General features: G+C 65.3%; 2 protein-coding genes across 2 annotated transcripts; both read right to left on the bottom strand.

Moving 5' to 3' along the window:
• Nucleotides 1-468: 468 nt before the first annotated feature.
• On the bottom strand, nucleotides 469-1,237 carry EMIHUDRAFT_56139 (hypothetical protein; the record flags this gene model as incomplete). Its single annotated transcript, XM_005768808.1, has 2 exons — nucleotides 469-566; nucleotides 673-1,237. Coding segments are annotated over 2 exons (663 nt in total), but the record flags the coding sequence as incomplete, so codon positions are not given.
• A 1,992-nt stretch (nucleotides 1,238-3,229) lies between these two features.
• EMIHUDRAFT_370381 (hypothetical protein) lies at nucleotides 3,230-3,977 on the bottom strand (the record flags this gene model as incomplete). Its single annotated transcript, XM_005768807.1, has 1 exon — nucleotides 3,230-3,977. A coding segment is annotated over exon 1 (168 nt), but the record flags the coding sequence as incomplete, so codon positions are not given.
• Between the last annotated feature and the right edge of the window lie 13,541 nt (nucleotides 3,978-17,518).

The following is a 17,518-nucleotide window of genomic DNA, read 5'->3' as shown; positions in this document are numbered from 1 at the left end:
AGCTACTCGTACGTAGCTGTTGAGATGTGTCGACGTATCCCTCCCCCGCTGGAGGTCGTGGACATAAGCGCGTGGAAGGGAAGGAGAGGGGGGCGGCGCGAGCTCGAACGCCTCCCCCCCAACGAGCGCCCTCTATCGCGCAAAGGGCAGGCAGGCGTACGAGGCGTAGAACAGCTTCCACAGCCTCATGTAGAAGGCGTACACCGACGGCCCGTCGGTCGGCTCCACCGCAGCGGACTCGCGCGCCACGGCCCGCGCCGCGCACACCGCCGCGACGGCGACGGCTGCGCGGCGCGCACTCGCGAGCCACGCTCCCCCCCCCGCCGCCGAGGCGGAGGCGACGCCGAGTGCGGCAGCCGCCGCCGCGAGCGTAGCGCCGAGCAGAGCGGTCGCGAGCGAGAGGACCCGCGCCTGGCCGAGGAAGAAGCCGTGAGAGATGCGGCGAGGTGCGGCGAGGTGCGGCGAGAGGACCCGCGCCTGGCCGACGCGGACAGAGAAGGATCGGATGCCGTACCGCGCGTCGCCGGGCACGTCTGGCACGTCTTTGACGAGGGCGATGACGGTGCCTGCGCGCCACGTCGAGTCGGAGGCGAGTGTTTGCGTGTGCCATTTTGCGTGCGTGTGTTGTGTGTATATCCGTCTGTGCCCACGTCTGTGTGGGTGTGAGCGCACCGAACAGTGTGAAGAAGGCGACCGGGCCGGCGCAGCGCCAGGCCTGCAGCGCCGCCGTCGACACCGACGCGCCGTACGCCTCCGCCGCGTGCGCGAAGAAGCCCCAGTTGATGAGTGCGCCGCGCACCGACATGATGCAGAGCGAGGCAAGGAGGGGAGAGCGCTTGAGGCGGACTGGCGGGCAGGAGTAGGCGGTGCCGAGGAGGGCCGAGCCGCACAGCGTCGCGCGCAGCGCCGGGCTGCACAGCGGCGGGAAGGCCCAGCCGAGGGCGAGGCCGCCGGCGAGGCAGAGCAGCACCGTGGCTGCGCCAACGGCCGGCGACATCTCGCCGGAGGCGAGGGGCAGGGTGGGCTTGTTGACGCGGTCGATGGGGATGTCGAAGAGCTGGTTGAGCCCGGTGATGTACACGTTGACGAGCAGGGAGGGCACCATCGCGTACAGCACCAGCGGCACGAACACTGCACTCGAGATGGCGGCGCCGGGCGGCGCGGCGTACAGAGAGAGTGCGGGGATGCACAGGGCGGAGCCGATGAGGGTGTGCGGCCTCGAGAAGCGCCATAGGACGCCAGCAGCATGCAGTGGGCCGCGCCAGCCTGCGGCTGCTGTGGCGGCGACACCACCATCCGCAGCAGCGTCCGCAGCGGCCACGTCAGCGACGCCGAGGCCCTTCGAGTCTGTGGCACAGGCGACCGCCAGGCGCGGACGCGGATTCAGAGCACCAGGCGGGTGCCAGTGACGCGCTGAGCACGGACCAGCGATAAACGCGGCGGAGATCGCGATCAGCAGCCAGGACATGTGGTCGCCTCGCCTCGGTGCTTGTCGGTGCGACGGCGGCGTGATGTGTTTCTTTTCTTCCCTTTGACGAACATTTGCCGTACCGAATTTCAAGTGCTCAAGAAAGGTGAAGAACAGTCAGGCTCGGACTGGACACCAACGCGGTATGGGTGGACGCTCGACAGATGATGACGGCACGCACGAGCGACAGAGAGAGAGAGAGAGAGAGAGAGAGAGAGTGTAACGACACTGCTAGAGATGCCTTTCGGGGCCCAGAGATAAAACTTCTGTGATGCCATGCGTGACCTAGTAGTGTCCCCAGCTATGGGCGTGTCCACGTTGGAGCCAGGTGTGGTGTGGGCGCGAGAATAGCTCCGCCGTTCATGGAGGCAACCGATGCGAGTCGACTGGTGTGTGTCGTCGTGGTTTCGTATCAAGAATTCTCTCTCTCTCTCTCACGAGCGACACACAGACACAAACAGGCTCACAAGACACACAGCCACAGCTGGCTGCCACACACCCAGAGTTAGTTGGCGTACACATAACTCAGGGCCACATCCTCCCTGTCGCCCCCCCCAGCACCCACGTGCCAAATCCCAAGAGCATTCCCAAGGAGGTTTTAGTGCGCGACACGCATGTGTTGCGAGCAGTTGTTGATGTTCTGCGCGTCGCCACAGAACCCGAAGAACAAGAAATTTCCGAGCCTCCTCGCGCCGATGTCAGAGCCCCTCGAGCACTGCTCCAGCTGCTACCTCCCGACGTCATGGCTCGCGCTGCCGCTGCTTGCGAAGAAGGAGTACAACTACGACAGCACGCTCTACTCCTTTGGCCTTCCCGAGGGCCAGTCGCTCAACCTGCCCGTGTGCGCCTGCATACTGCTCCTCGCGCCGGGCAAAGGCCGCAAGGCGGACGGTGGCAAGGACGACTTTGACGGCTCAGACGCGGTCCGCCCCTCCTACTCGCTCTCCTACTCGCCCTCCTACCCTACTCGCCCTCCTACTCGCCTCCTACTCGCCTCCTACTCGCCTCCTACCCGCCCTCCTACTCGCCCCCTACTCGCCCTCCTACTCGCCCTCCTACTCGCCCTCCTACTCGCCTCCTACCCGCCTCCTACTCGCCCCCTACTGGCCTCCTACTGGCCTCCTACTCGCCCTCCTACTCGCCCTCCTACTCGCCCTCCTACTCGCCTCCTACCCGCCTCCTACTCGCCCTCCTACTCGCCCCCTACTCGCCTCCTACTCGCCCCCTACTGGCCTCCTACTGGCCTCCTACTCGCCCTCCTACTCGCCCTCCTACTCGCCTCCTACCCGCCTCCTACTCGCCCTCCTACTGGCCTCCTACTCGCCTCCTACTCGCCCTCCTACTCGCCTCCTACTCGCCCTCCTACTGGCCTCCTACTCGCCCTCCTACTCGCCCCCCACTCGCTGGAGATGGCACGTTGGATAGGAATCACGATGGAGATTATCTTGGCATGCCATACCTCACCAGCTTCTGCACGGCGTGCAAACGAATCCGTTCTGATGAGCCTTTCCTTTCGCATGTGGCCAGAGACCCTGACCTGCGAGTGCGCATGTGCATGAAAGTCTCAACCACAGTGAGCGTGAGGCTGTGCGTGGTTGTCGGGGACTCCGTGCGGCTGCGCGATGCGGTTTGCCAGCACTGTCGAAAGTCGGATCCGGTGGAGGATCAGTGAGTTACCTGCTTACTTGAAGAAAACACAACCGCCAGAGAAAAGGCAACTCGCCGCAGGTCCGCGGTCCACACTAGTTAGTAATAAGGTTGCGAAGGCGGACGGCTAGCCGCCCACGACTCGGGTGAACAACACGCGCGCCGCTGCTGTCACCACGCTCGAGCGCGGCTGCTGATGACGATGTTCGAGAACCTCCCAGATGACGTCATGCACGAGATATGCGAGCGTTTCCGATCAATTGTCAACCTCGTCGCGATTGCCAGCGTCAGCAAGTCGTGTGTGCTGTCCCAGGACGCACGCAGCCTGGCAGCCAACTTCCCCACCGTGGTGGTGGATCTTCAGGCGGCATGGCGCGGTGCCCTTGTCAGGAGGCGCCGCGTCAATCTGCGTCGCGTCAGTCTGGAGCCACACCTTGACAGCCTCGACTTCACGCTGCACCACAATCTCCCCATGGTGCACCATGGCCCTTTTATTGCCTACGGGTCGACAGCTCAGCCCGCAGCGGTCCCACACCCACTAGTGCACATCAGTCACTTCCAAGAAGTCGATTAGGGACCCCTATCGCAGCGGCGGCGCAGCTCTTTGCTCGGGGCTGACCGACTGCGAGCTGTTGTGCAGCACTACGCAACCCGGCGGGAGAACAGACGAGGATTGTGACGTGACCCCCCCCAGCACACACACACACACACACACACACACACACACACACACACACACACACACACACTCACACACACACTTCACACACACACACACTTCACACACACACACACACACACACACACACACACACACACACACACACACACACACACACACACCGTATTGCGCGTTTGTGCCTTGTCCCTCCCTAGCTTGCCCCACCACCTGGCTTGTGTGTGGGTGAAGTCTATCAAATTACCATCAGTAACCGGCCTCGGGGGGGGGGGGGGGGGGGGCGCTACCCGAGACCCGAGTACAAAGCGCATAATGGAGACGTGTGGCTTGTCTGGCGAGAGCTCTTCCGTGAGCAGTGCTGCCCGCTGAGTGATCTGTGATCTGTGATCTGTAAGGGTCCGCCCGCAGGCGCATTTTGTATACCGAGGCGGTGCCCGGTGCCGAGCGCAGGCAGAGCCCACAGGTCGGACCTTAAGACAGCATTGTAGATCCCTGGGCGAGGGTTGTGGCGTCCCCGTCGGGAGGGGCTGTCTGGCGGAGGAGAGCAACCAGGTGCCCGGCGGCGTCCCGCCACATCCGGATGACCTCTCCTCTTCGTGCCAGTCAGCCCCGTTGGAGGTAGACCGCTCGTCTAGCCAATCAGCCTTAAGCGAGCGGTCTGGCCGTTGGAATGGCCGAGTTTGGTGGACTTGCGTCCTCGCATCGATCGTGATTACAATCATTGTTACAATTCAATCACGAACTCTGACCGTCAGCTGGCCACTCCGGGGCGAGGGACCTCCTTAGTAAGCCGGCACGCTGTGCGTGCGCGGCCGTTCAGAAACTTTCCCCCGCCCCACACCTCTTTATCTCTCTGCGCGATGTCTCTCGTCGTATTCCCTCTAAACGTTCGTACACTGAGAGAGTACACAACCCCCTCTCCCTTTTCTCGCAGACCAGATTGTGAATGAGCTTGCCTGTGGCGGGGGCGGGCGAGTGCACGGAGCTAAGTGCCTCGCCGCCCTCGCAAGAGTCGCGGCTCCCGTAGCGTATCCGTGTTAGTGCCAGTGCGCCAGTCCCGTGCCCTGTGTCGTGAGAGGGAGTTTTGTTGTACGTACTGGGAGAAAAGGGAGAGGGCTCTCTCTCTGCTTGTACGTACTTTTAGTAAGCTCTCTGCTTGTTTGTACGTACTTTTAGCTTACTTCCGAGCTCTCACGCAGCGCGTAGGGCCCTTAGGGGCCTAGAGAACACGACCCCCTCTCCCTCTTCTCCCAGTAAGCTAAAAGTTTTCTCACAGTAAGATAAAAGTACGTACACAATCCCCTCTCTCTTTTCTCCCAGTAGGTAGCAGTACCTAGAGAACACAACCCCCTCTCTCTTTTCTCCCAGTAAGCTAAAAGTACGTACATTGAAAATTCTCAAAGCTCGCTTCCGAGCTCTCACGCCGCGCGTAGGGCCCTTAGGGGCCTAGAGCACACAACCTCTCTCTCTTCTCTCTCCCAGTACGAACCTAAAAGACAGAATACATGCGGCCGTCCATCTTCGGGCGACACAAAATTGGGGTTTCAGCTATGAGTACGCTCTCAAGCGGCTTGAGCCCCACCTCGGTCGAGAGAGTGGCAATCTGACAGCATGGTGCGACGGTTGATGCGCAGTGAGGCCGCCGCACGCTGCCCTTCGCACGCGCGCGGACACCGCCTGCAGATGCCACGCGAGCTGCTGCTACCCGGCCGCGTCGAGGCACACCAAACGGTCAAGCGGGAGCACGAGCACGACGCGTACCTCACGCTGCGGAGGCAGCGCGAGGCAGGAGTTGAGGGCTTGGAGCTGCGCAGCGAGTGGCAGGAGCTTCTACTCGCGCCCGAATCCCAATTCGGGATCGCGATGCCGCCCGTCTTCCTCTCCTCGTGCTGCGGGTGTGCCGAGGCGGAGGAGCTGCTCATACGAGCGCTGGAGCAGTGCATTGAGAGGGCCGACTTCCTCGAGATTTGGATCATTCTCGGCCAGATCAAGATTGCGCTTCAGAAACCGGGCCTTGGGAGCGCCTCCGCTGACGCGCCGTGGTGGGTTCGAGCCTCGAGGATCCGCACAGAAGTGTCAGAGGTGGTTGCCATTGATTTGAATGCTCGAGCTGAATCGGGTGGCGCCGACAACCCTATTGAAGCAGGAGAGACCGTGGAGGAGAAGGCGCCGCGAGAGCACGGTGCCACGTCCGCTGGCCCGCGCGTGCCGCGGCAGCGGGCGGGGAGGACGCATGCAGCGCGGCTGGTTGCCACCTGGCGCAGCGACGCGGGCTCGATTTTCACCGCATGCCGCGTCCGTCGCGGCGGACGGTACGTGCGGCGGCGGGGGTGGGGCCGCTGAGGCGCCCGCTGAGAAGCCGGCGGTGCAGTCCACGTTGCGTTCGATGTGCCTGCCGCCGCTCTTGTTCGGACAAGCGTGCCCTCACTCGTGCCTTCGGCGATATCCTGGCTCTTGTTTGGACGCCGTGAAAAACACTCGGAGGAGTTGCAGGTGAGCTCTGCAGGGGATGACCCGCTCCTTTTTTTTGAAATGGACATGACCACGGTGACCGTCTGCTGTAGTTTGCTGCTGCACTGGCCCAGGCGCCGACGGACACGCACCGACGGACACACGCACGCACTGACGGACACGCACGCACCGACGGACACGCACGCACGTCGAACCCGAACCCGCACGTCGAACCCGCACTTCGAACCCGCACGTCGAACGAACCCGCACGTCGAACCCGCACGTCGAACGAACCCGCACGTCGACCCCGCACGTCGCCCCCGCACGTCGACCCCGCACGTCGACCCCGCACGTCGACCCCGCACGTCGAACCCGCACTTCGAACCCGCACGTCGAACGAACCCGCACGTCGAACCCGCACGTCGAACGAACCCGCACGTCGACCCCGCACGTCGACCCCGCACGTCGACCCCGCACGTCGACCCCGCACGTCGACCCCGCACGTCGACCCCGCACGTCGACCCCGCACGTCGACCCCGCACGTCGACCCCGCACGTCGACCCCGCACGTCGACCCCGCACGTCGACCCCGCACGTCGACCCCGCACGTCGACCCCGCACGTCGACCCCGCACGTCGACCCCGCACGTCGACCCCGCACGTCGACCCCGCACGTCGACCCCTGTGAGTCACGCGAATCTCCGTCGCTCTACGGCTTTACCGCAGGAAGCAGCTGCAGCGGGGGCACGCAGCAGGGAGAGCGCCAGCGACACATGTGTGCGCACGAGCGTGGCTCCCGCAGCGCCCCGCGCGCCAGCGCTGGCGCACATCTTGATGTGGCCAGAGCTTGACGCGGAGCGTCTCGGCGCGGCGGCGCCACGGTCAGCTGCCGCGCGTCACCCCCGATGTGTGTGCAGGCAGCCACGGTAAGGTGAGCTCCCTCGTGCTCGGGCCTGTCAGCTCGTCGTGGGCGGCGCGTGCCGGTGCATCCAGGGCGGCGGCCGTCAGTCGCCAGATGGCCGCCGCCGCAGCGGACGCGTCGAAGCCGCTTCCGCGCAGCCCCAGGCTGCTCTCGCCGAGGCACCAGTACCGCTGGCGGCCGGTCGCGTGTGTCCGCGGCAGAGTGCTCTCGCCGCCATGGCGCAGCCCGTCGACGTACACGGAGACCGCGCGGCCGTCGGTGAGAGCAGGCACAAGCGGCGCGTGCTCTGCATCTTCGAGCCACCGCTCGTCGCACCCGTGACCCAGGGCCTCGGCGTGGCTCGCCACCCATGCTTCGATCCCTGGTGCGATCTTCGCCTCGACGGCGCCGTCGAGCGCATTGGCCATGAAGATGGCACCGGCGTTGTACCGCCCGACGCCTCCGCTCGTGCGCTCCAGGCGCTGCTGCGAGTTGCCGCCCTCGTCTCGCAGCAGGTCCGTCGCGGCCCAGATCCGCCGCGTCTTTAGGCGATCGTCGAGCAACTCCGACGCGTGGCGCACGAGCGCCATGTGCCCACTCACCGCCTCGACCGCGTGGACGTCGAGGTCGACGACCACGGCGGCTGCGAGGCGCGGGTCGTCGAGCAGCACGTAGCGCGCTAGCAGGTGCGGCACGTTGTTGGTCGCGGTGAGAGCCGACTCGCGAAGCGCTGCGGCAGCGCCATTGATGGCGGCGGTGGCCGTCGCTGCGGTCCGCTTTGGGCGCTGCCGTGGCTGCTGCGCCTCGTCGCCGGTCCCACACCCCTCCACACTCGGCGGTGCGATGCGCACGAGGTGCACGTTCGGCAGGCGGCGAAGCGCCTCACCCCAGATGCGATTGGCCGCGTCGTCGATTGCGATCCAGAGAGACCACGGCGGCTTGAGCGCGGCGGCGATCTCGACGGCACCGAGGACGTACTTGGCAAGGAAGCAGCCGTCGCCGAAGAGACACGCGAGGAGCGCGAAGGCGCGAGGCGGAGCAGCCTGCGGGGCGCGCGATGCAGTCTTGGAGCGGCGGCGAACACGGCGCGCAGTCGACTCCAGTTCTGCCGCGAGGCGGCCGCGGTGCTCACGCCTCTTCGCCTGGCGGGCTGCGTGCTGACGCCGATCGCGCCCTTCGGGAGTCTTCGCGTCCATCACGGTACCGACGTCGTCACAGCCACCTTTTTGGCGGCCGCTGGGGGCGACAGTCCTCTAAAAAGAATTTTACTAAAAATAAATTTACCCGGTAAACACGGTTCTCCGAGGGTTGGTCTGCGCTTTGGGTTTCCCCTAGCTGCGGAGTGCCCCCTCTACTCGCTACTCGGAGCTATGTATAATGGACACCAGACACGCACACGACGTACATCCCTACTCGACGCGGAGCGATCGAAAGACAACAAGCCCTCGCGCGCCGTCGCCGCCTACTCCGGATCAAAGGGCCTCCTCGAGGCGCAGAAGCAGGGAGCGAGCGTCTTCGACGGCGTCAGCAAGTCGCTCATCTACTCGCCCGAGGGCGACCTCTCGTGCGCGCCGGGCTGGCTCCGGGGCTCGCCCGCGCACCGCGACAAGGAGGGCAAACTCACGGGGCGAGTGGACTGCTTCAAGGCCGTCGGCACCTTCTTTGGCGACCCTGAAGCCTGCAAAAAGGAGCTCACCGCGCACCTCAGGAAGAAGCTCGCGCCGCTCGACGTCATCGACACGATCGTCGACACTGACTGCGTCACGAACACCTCGCAACTCCGCCTCAACCTCGTCCAACGGATTGCCTGTGCAAAGACCAAGTACATTGCCGGCATCACGCCGCCCAATGTCGCGTGCGAGGCTCTCGAGTTTGCGCACAACCGCATCCGCAAGTCCTTTGAGAGCATTGCTCGCGCCGACGCCTCGCCCCAGGCGCTCCGCGACCTCGCGTGGCTCCAGGCGCAGCTGCCGACAGAGATGGGCGGGTGCAACATCGACACCGCCTTCACGCGAGCCGACAGCGATCTTCTCCATGTCGCTCCTCAAGAACTGGCGCACCCTCGTCGCCCACAACCCCGACTTCGCCCTCGACGAGGGAGGTGCGTCCAAGTACCCAACCATCGCCGCAGCTATCGCCACCTACAAGTCCGCCCTCTCGGACTGGAAGGAGGTGTGCGAGAAGCGCACCGCCCGCGACAAAAACAAGTACTACACCGTCCGCGGCGGCTACCTAACTGAGTTTTACCCCAAGAGCGTCCCGCTCCCCGAGCCCGAGTCCCTTCCAGCTACCGACGCGATTCTCAATGGCACTTGCAAATCCACGTACCCGCGGCCGCGGGCGCTCGCTGCCATCAAGAGTCACAAGGACTGGTTCGCGCACCAGGAGCTCGTCAAGGCGCGGGATGTGCACGTCAAGAACAACCCGTCCCTCGGAGACAGCGCCGTCAACAACCGCGAAGCCGCGCGCTTCGTCCGACCCCGCGCCCCGACCCCGCGCCCCGACCCCGCGCCCCGACCCCGCGCCCCGACCCCGCGCGACCCCGCGGAGAACAAAACCGGCCCGCGCCTCTCACTGCGCGCGGAGGCGCACCCCCGCGCACCGCCGCCGAAAGCGACCCGCGCAGCAGGTAGATCTCCTTGATAGGTCTCCGGAACAAAAGCGCCTGGACACACAGGCAGGTGTTGACCGGCTAGATCGCACCCTGCCTTCGGCGTTGGGAGGCGCGCCTTCTCCGCGTGTGGTGCCCAGCGCTCGATCCGCGTCTCGAGCCCGTCCTTGCTGATGGCCCACCCACGCCGTGGCCCGTCGATCCAGCTGGCCTCGCGCTGCCGTGGAACGAGGAGGCGTGGGCAGAGCGCCACGTGCTGCGCAGACTCGGTGGCGGAGGTGGCTTGCATCAAGCCCCACCAATGAGGATCTCGGTGCGCCCTTCGAAGGGCTGAGTCATCGCCGCGTGGTGCGTGCCGATGGGGTAGCGCACCAGCGCGGGTGCCTCTACCTGCGGCGGGGTGGGCGCCGGCTGAGGATGGCGGTCGAGGCGGTGGCGGCACGGCGGCGGAGGCCTGCGCAAAGTTTGTGTCCGCGAAGCGGCCGGTAAAGACGACGTGCTCCTCGCCGCCGGGGCAGCCGCGGCGTGTTTGGCGGATAGTCCACAATGTAGCGGACGCGCGGGTAGTGCACGCTCCCGCTCACTTGAGCAGACAGCCACTTCCTGCGAATGTCTGGGAAGGTGTGTATGTCGTCGCCAAAATCGTCGCACTCATGCACGGTGTTGAGAGCGCACTGAAAGCAGTGGGAGGAGGAGGTCCACTTTGCATCGGCCGCCTTGACCAGGTGTGTCTGACTGAGGTCGCAGTTCCGCGCAAAGGTGGACGACTCCTCGGCATTTTTCCAGTCGGCATCGCCAGCCAGCCACCGTTGCTGCGCTAGTGCGGTTGCCTTGCTGGCCTTTGCGCCTTGTGCGCGAATACACCACGGCCACGAGCAGCACGCGGCGGCCGGTTGATCTGCCTCGTCGTCCATGTTCCTTACCACTAATGAAAAAAAGAAAAGTAATCCAAGCACAGTCCCCCCTGGGAGGGGAGGCGACACGACCCAATGCCGCCGTCCTCGCCCGGGGAGACCCCGGCCGGGCCGTCGTCGCTCTCGGAGGCTGCGGCACCAGTTGAAGGCGAAGCGGAGTCGAGGCCACAGCAGAGGAAGAGGCATCAGAAACGACTGCAGAGGCAGTCTGGTAACGCCCGGAAGGCGAGCAAGGGACCGGGACGAGCCGAGGGCTCGCCCCGACAGGCGAAGGAAGGGACTCTGGGACCGGAGTCGGGCGAGCGCACATGAGGCGTATCCGTGTACGTACGTGGAGTACAGTGTTGTGTGTCCGTTAGCTCCGAGTAGAGGGGGCGTTCTGCAGTTAAGGGGAAACCCGGTACACGGAACTAACCCTCGGAGACCCGTGTTTATTTTACGGCCCTTTCCCTGCGAACGCGCACCCCCGGGGCTAGGGCTCTCTTGCCCGCAACCCGATCCCGATCATCCGGCCCGCTGGGTGCGCTTCTTAGCTCCCCGGCCCTGGATGTGAGGCTGCCGACTGCACTCCAAGTGCTCCAAGTGCACAGTTACGCTGGTCTCAGCAGGTCTGGCGATGCAGCGGCTGCCGCGTCTGCCTGCTCCCGTACCGCACGCCACACGTTGGCATGTCGGTCATCGCTTACATTGGGCATCGACTCGCCGCCACCTCGCTTTCGGGAGGTCTCCTGCAGCGAGGTGGGCGCTCCTCTGAGGATGGACTGGACGGCTGCGTCAAGACCTCCTGCACCATAGAGGTGATCCTCCTCCTCCTTGGGCGGCCCGCGCATCAGATCCTCCTCGACCATGGCCAGTGGCCGCACACGGTGCACGACACAAGGCGCGTGCATGCCAGAGGCCAGCAAGAGGATGGAGAGCATTACTGTAATTGGACCCGCCCTATGATCTGACTCACCTTTGAATCAAATAACCACCGCGCATCTAAGCTACAGCTGTATCAAATAACGATATCGGGAGGGCAGAGCCGCGGGGGCGCGGCGATGGTGTCGGGCGGTAGCCGGTGGCATGGAGGCGCCACTGGAAGCGGCTCGAGGAGGGGCGCCTGTGAGTCTGCGGTGGCAGGGTGTTGACATATGACAAGCTGTTGAAGTTGTGCGGCGTTTCTTTTGAGAATACAGGGGGGGTGAATCGTTTCGATAGTTAAAAGAGGAGTCGTCCCCGCCATGCGGCTTGTGCAGGGTTCTCTGAGCTGCCAGGGTGTAGAGTACGGCGCGTACACGGCTAACCAAAACTCTCTGAACTCTGCCACCTCATCAGTGAGTGCCGCCTGGCGGGAGCTCTTTCTTTGCTGGAGCGTGGGCATCGCGCTTTCTTCTTCTGCCATCAGCTACGGTGACATGGTCGCGCTTCCCGGCGGCGTTGCGTGGATGAACTTCTACGGTGCAGACCCAGCTCGCTCCCGCCTCGCAATCGCCGCTGCACAGTCGTCTATACACTCTCGGATTCGGAGAGGTGCGCACTTCTTCCACATAGGCGCCATAACGTTGACCCTCTCCTTCACCTCGATGGCCGTGTTTTCGAACCTCTCCTCCTCCCGACTCCACCCGTGGCTTCCGCTCGGGCTGCCCATCCCGCCCGACTACCTCTCCGAAAAGGAGGCCCAGATGTACGGCACCCGTTCGGGCTGGAGCGGCGAGCTCTTCTCGATGTCCATCGTCTTCCTCGGCTGCGGCGTGGACGTGGCGCAACGACGAGAGCGACCGCCAATCTTTATGGGTGGGTGCGCGCGTTTATGGCCCAGATGCTCCGCTTCTGGATCACGCCGTTCTTCCACCCACACTGCATCTGGCAGACGCTCTGGCTGGTCTTCTTCTGGCCGGCGTTCGGCGGAGGCTGGGTCTGGTCCGAGCTCCTCCCCGTCACAGCGCCCAAGCAGAAGGCGTGAGGGTTACACCCATGCATAACGGCCTCGTATAACGGCCTCGGGCTTATACGGACGTGGGCCCTCGCGACTCGGTAGTACGTGCGTGCTAGCCCTACACGGCGTGGAGCGTCAGCTGTGCCTCTAGCTATAGCTTGCGCGTACGTGGCTCGCCGGCGCGTACGTATATGTAGGACTTTGTTGCCTTTGTTTGATGTGATGTTATGAAACAAACAACGCCGCGCCCGCGGTCGCGCTAACATCTAACAACGAGCAGCGAATGCGAGAGGCCCACATGGTGAACTCGACTTGCCTGTCTGCTGCTCGAACTTTCGCCTCGCCAGGTCGCGCACGACTCGGTCGTGAAGTCGTAGAGCATGCGAGAGGTTGCAAGCGGCCAGTGGCCGGCGTCGGCCGAGGCTTCTGCGCGCTCAAGTCATGCTCGCGCTCCCGCCTCGCGGCTGGCATCTGGGCTCCCAAGCCCGGCCGGCATCTGCGCTATCCGTGCCATCTCCTACGCCGCGGCTATGCCATGAAAACATCGTGCGGTCGTCAACGGCGCAGCCGCCTCCCACGCGTTCGTCACGGGATCGTATCGCTCAAGCGAGCTGAGGGCTATGTTATCGTCGTTGCCGCCCACAACGAACAGCTTGCCGTCGAGCGCCGCAGCTGCGAGCTTTGCGCGAGCCGACGCCATCAGCGCCACCGCCTCCCACACATTGGTCGCCGGGTCGTACCGCTCCACCGAGCTGCACACGTCGTCGTCGCCGTTGCGGCCTCCCACGGCGTACAGCTTGCCGTCGAGCACCGCCAAGGCGAGATGGCACCGAGCCGCCGCCATCGGCGCCACCGCCTCCCACGCGTTCGTCGCCGGATCGTACCGCTCGACCGAGCTGAGGATGCCGCTGTCGTCGCACCCGCCAACAGCATAGACCTTGCTGTCGAGCTCCGCCACGGCGTGAAAATGCCGATCCAACGCCATCGGCGCCACAGCCTCCCACGCGTTCATCGCAGGGTCGTACCGCTCGACCGAGCTGAGGCAGCCGCCGTCGTACCCGCCGACAGCGTACAGCTTGCCGTCGATCGCCGCCACGCCGGCAGCAGCCCGCGCCGTCGCCATCGGTGCCACCTCCTCCCACGCGTTCGTGGCAGGGTCGTACCGCTCGACCGAGGTGAGGAAGCCGTCGTCGTCGCTATCGCCGCCCACCGCGTAGAGCTTGCCATCGAGGACCGCCATGCCGACAAACAGTGGCCATGCCGTCGGCATCGGCGCCACAGCCTCCTCCTCCCACTCATTCGTTGACGGGTCGTACCGCTCCAGCGAGTTGACAAACTCGCCGTTGCTGTCTTCGCCGCCGATCACGAGTATGCGCGGCCTCTCGCGCTTCTTCAGCGTCTCCTTCCAGCCGCGGCGCCACGCGCGGCACGTCCCCTTGGCGGCGTGCTCCGTGGTCGGCAGCTGGGCGAGGATGTGCGGGGCGAGGTCCGGCGAGAGGAGGACCTCGGAGAGGACCCACTCGGGCTGCTCCACGAGCCGTGCGGCGTGCTCCTCCGCCACGCGCAGCGCGGCGTCGCTCGCGCCCGCCTGCGCCTCGATGATGGCGCACAGCTGTTCTGGCGAGAGGCCCGCGACGCGCGCGCCGATGCGGTGGGAGGCCATCGTCGAAGAAGAAAAGACCGGCACTTTTGAGCCTCATCCTCCTGTCCGCTCCCCTCGTCTCTTTTCAGGCCTAGCGACCCGAGGAGGAAGTGCTCGAGCGAGCGGGCGCGAAGGCCGGGCGAGGCGGCGGGCGGCGGGCGGGGCGGCGGGCGAGGTGGCTGGCGTCGCGTGCGCGCGTCGGGGAGGCGGCGCGGGTGGCAGGCGCAGGCGCGGGTGGGGATTGGGCGAGGGGCGGAGCCGGGAGCGGCTCGCGGGTTGGTCCGGTGGGGTGGATCGGGTCGGGTCGGGCTGGGGCGGGGTTGCTCGGGTCGGGGGGGGCGGGGTTGTGGGGTGGGGTGGGGATGTCGGGGTGGAGAGTGGGTGGGCGCCGGAGTGGGAGTGGTGTGACTGTTCCTGTAAGTGCGGGCGACGGCTTCTGAGGAAGCCGTCGCCCGCGCCTCGCCTGTCGCGTGAATCGTGTGCGATTTCGGGCCCGGGGTTGTGCGTTTACGTGAATCGTAAAGAAAGAAAGAAAGAAAACAGTCAACCCAAGGGAGGGATGGGAGAACGGCACGCCGCCACCACACAGGGATTTTAAGGAGAGGGGTGTGGTGCGCTAGCCATCGCCCACCCTTGGGCGTCCGCCTCTTCCTATCTCTCTTCTCAGTCTCTCGCCGATTCTCGCTGCAACCTTCGTGCCACCTCGCGGTCTCCCCCTTCTCGTCGTGCTCTCCCTTGTCGCCTCTTCCTCTGTCGCGTCGCTCTCCTCTGCCTCGTTCTGCGCCGCCGCCGCCGCCTGCCGTTCCCTTGTCCTCTCGGCTTCTTTTGCCTTTCGGCGCAGCTCCGCCCTCCTTGCTGCATATCCTGGCCCCTCGAGTCTATCGAGCTCTCCTCGCGCAAGGACGAGTCTTCTGACGCCGGTCCGGACCGATGGCGCTCGGTGTGGAGCAAGGAAGACACACCCACCCCCCATCGGCGCGCGCCCGACCTTTGAACGACCGCCAGGAGCACCAAGAGGACTCCTCATGGCTGCTTGCAAGTGGGCTTCGACCGGCCTCGGCTGGGGGGGCGGGTTGTCCCGGTTGCGGACGCGTTCTGCAGCCCCCTGGGCGTGGGTTAGCACCCCAAAACTGCCCCTCGGCGGCATACAGCACTGCCAGCCAGCCTCTTCCTCCTCCTAAGGGCTGTGCTATAGGCCATATTGCGCCGCCTCCTACTGGCAGCCGGGCGGGCGCGCGCCGCGGGCGCCTCGACGCGCGCACGGCTCGCAAAGCTCGAACGAGTACTGCCGCCCGGCCGCCTCAAGGCTGCCGGGCGGCAGTACTCGCCTCGCAAGGCGCGCACCGGCTGCTCTGGCTGCTGCGCCGGCGGCCGCTGCGCTGGCCGCTGCTGCGCCGGCTGGCGGGCGGTACGGCCGCCGGCGGCCGCTGCACCCGCGCCTTCCCTCGCGGGCGCCGTCGCGCCGCTCGCGCCCAACTCTGCTGGCACACGGCACGCGTCGTCACACAGCCGCGGAGAACAGGCGGTGCTGTGCGTGAAGCGCGCGCGATCTCGTACTTTTAAGGCTGGATCTGGCCATTCCAAGGGTATACCTTTGAGAATCCCCAGCGTCCCTCCCTCCTAGTCACACTCTCAATTTCTCGACTGGCCAACACGAAGTGCTGCGATCTGGGGTCGCCCATTTCTTTTTCCTTTCTTTTTTGGGGTCCTGTGGGCACCCTATCCTCGGACGAGACCCCTGACGTTTGCGAGCGGCACTGCGATCACGCTGCTGTCATGGAGGAGGGTTTTTGGACAGTCCTCCGTGGTGACTTGGGGCGACTGGAGCCGCGAATGGAGCTCGTACCGGAGTGACGAGGCGCATGTAACGACCCCCGGGGGTCCCGATAATCGAATTGAGGAGGACGGGCGGTCCCATTGTGTGTAACGAACTCTCTGAACGCCACACGAGAGTCGTGTGAGGGCCCGGTGCGGGCCCTGTCGTTCAGTCTCGGGCCGCCGGCAGGCTCCTGACTTCAGTCCGTGAGTGCGACAGAGAGTCGTATTCACCCAGCTTCCCCCCCTTGAGCAAACGTAAGCGTAAGATCCTGCGGCAACACCGGACTTGGACGCCATGGGTGTTGAAGAGTGTCGCCTTGTGGAAGACGGGCGGCCTCGCGCGTTCCACGGCCTGCATCGCCCGCAGCAGCTCTTCGAGCGAGATGCAGGCTTCGAGCGACGAGGGAGAGGGTCGCTTGCTGACCGCCTCCTTCGCCCACCTTGCGCGCAGCTGCGCCGCCGCCTCCACCGCGCCCGCTGGCATCGTCTCAATGTCGCCGTGCTCGAGCTGCGTGACAGCACCCACCAGGTGATCGAGCGAGACCTCCTCCTCGTCGATCACTTCGGCGAGGCAGCGCAACTTTGAGACGGCGTCGATGGTCGCCGCGTCGGCCAGAGCGAGGGTGACGGCGAGGGCTCTCGTGTGCCTCGCGGCGTCCGCACGCGCCTTTTCAAACTCGCGGAGCGCCGTCGTGAAGGAGTCGACAAAGTTTTCGACGTTCTCGCCGTCCGTTGAGCGCCTCTCGAGCACGGTGAGCTTGTACTGCCCATCGCATTCGGCGGTCGGGTCGCAATGGACCTTGCAGAGATCGACGTTGCCGCGCTCGGTGTACTCGACGAGGTGGCCGTATGGCTGGCGCGCCACCTCCGCCTTCTCCGCGTGGCCCATCTGTCGGAGCGCCTCCCAGGTCGGCTTGCGGATCTCTGGCGGCTGGCGATTGTTGCGCAAGCGGCCCGCCTTGGACTTGCCCTTGGCCGGCGGCCGTTGCGAGGGCCGCTTGGCCGACTTCATGCGGTTCAGCCTGCCCTCCATCCAGCGGCTGGCCGTCGACGCGTTCGCTAGTGCGCTGGGGGGCGCGCCCCACTTTCTCAGCTTCTCGGCCTCCGCCTCGCTCACCTCGTTCTCGCGGTTGCCAATCCCAAGCTCGCGGAGGTACTGCATGTTCTCGTGAATCTTTGCACGGCGCTCCCGTTCATAGGCGACGGGCTCGCCCCGCTTCCTCCGTTCGCCGTCTTCGGGGTCTTCGACGTCTTCGGGGTCGCCCTTCTCGACCGCCTCGTCAACGCCGCCCGCGCTGCGCGTCTCGTCGTCGAGCAGCGGCCGTACCGGCGGCGGCGAGGTCGCCTCCGGCGCCTCGCCGCCGCCGTCGCCGCCGCCGTCGCCGCCGTCGCCGCCACTCGCGTCCTCGAGCGGCGCCTCCAACGCCTCGTCGACGGCGGCCTCGCCGCCCGCGCCGCCACTCTCATCGTC

This window comes from Emiliania huxleyi, assembly GCF_000372725.1.
Source record: "Emiliania huxleyi CCMP1516 unplaced genomic scaffold EMIHUscaffold_448, whole genome shotgun sequence".
NCBI classification, from domain to species: Eukaryota; Haptophyta; order Isochrysidales; family Noelaerhabdaceae; genus Emiliania; species Emiliania huxleyi.
The sequence above is the reverse complement of the archived record's forward strand: the minus strand, read 5'-3'. Positions and strand labels throughout refer to the sequence as shown.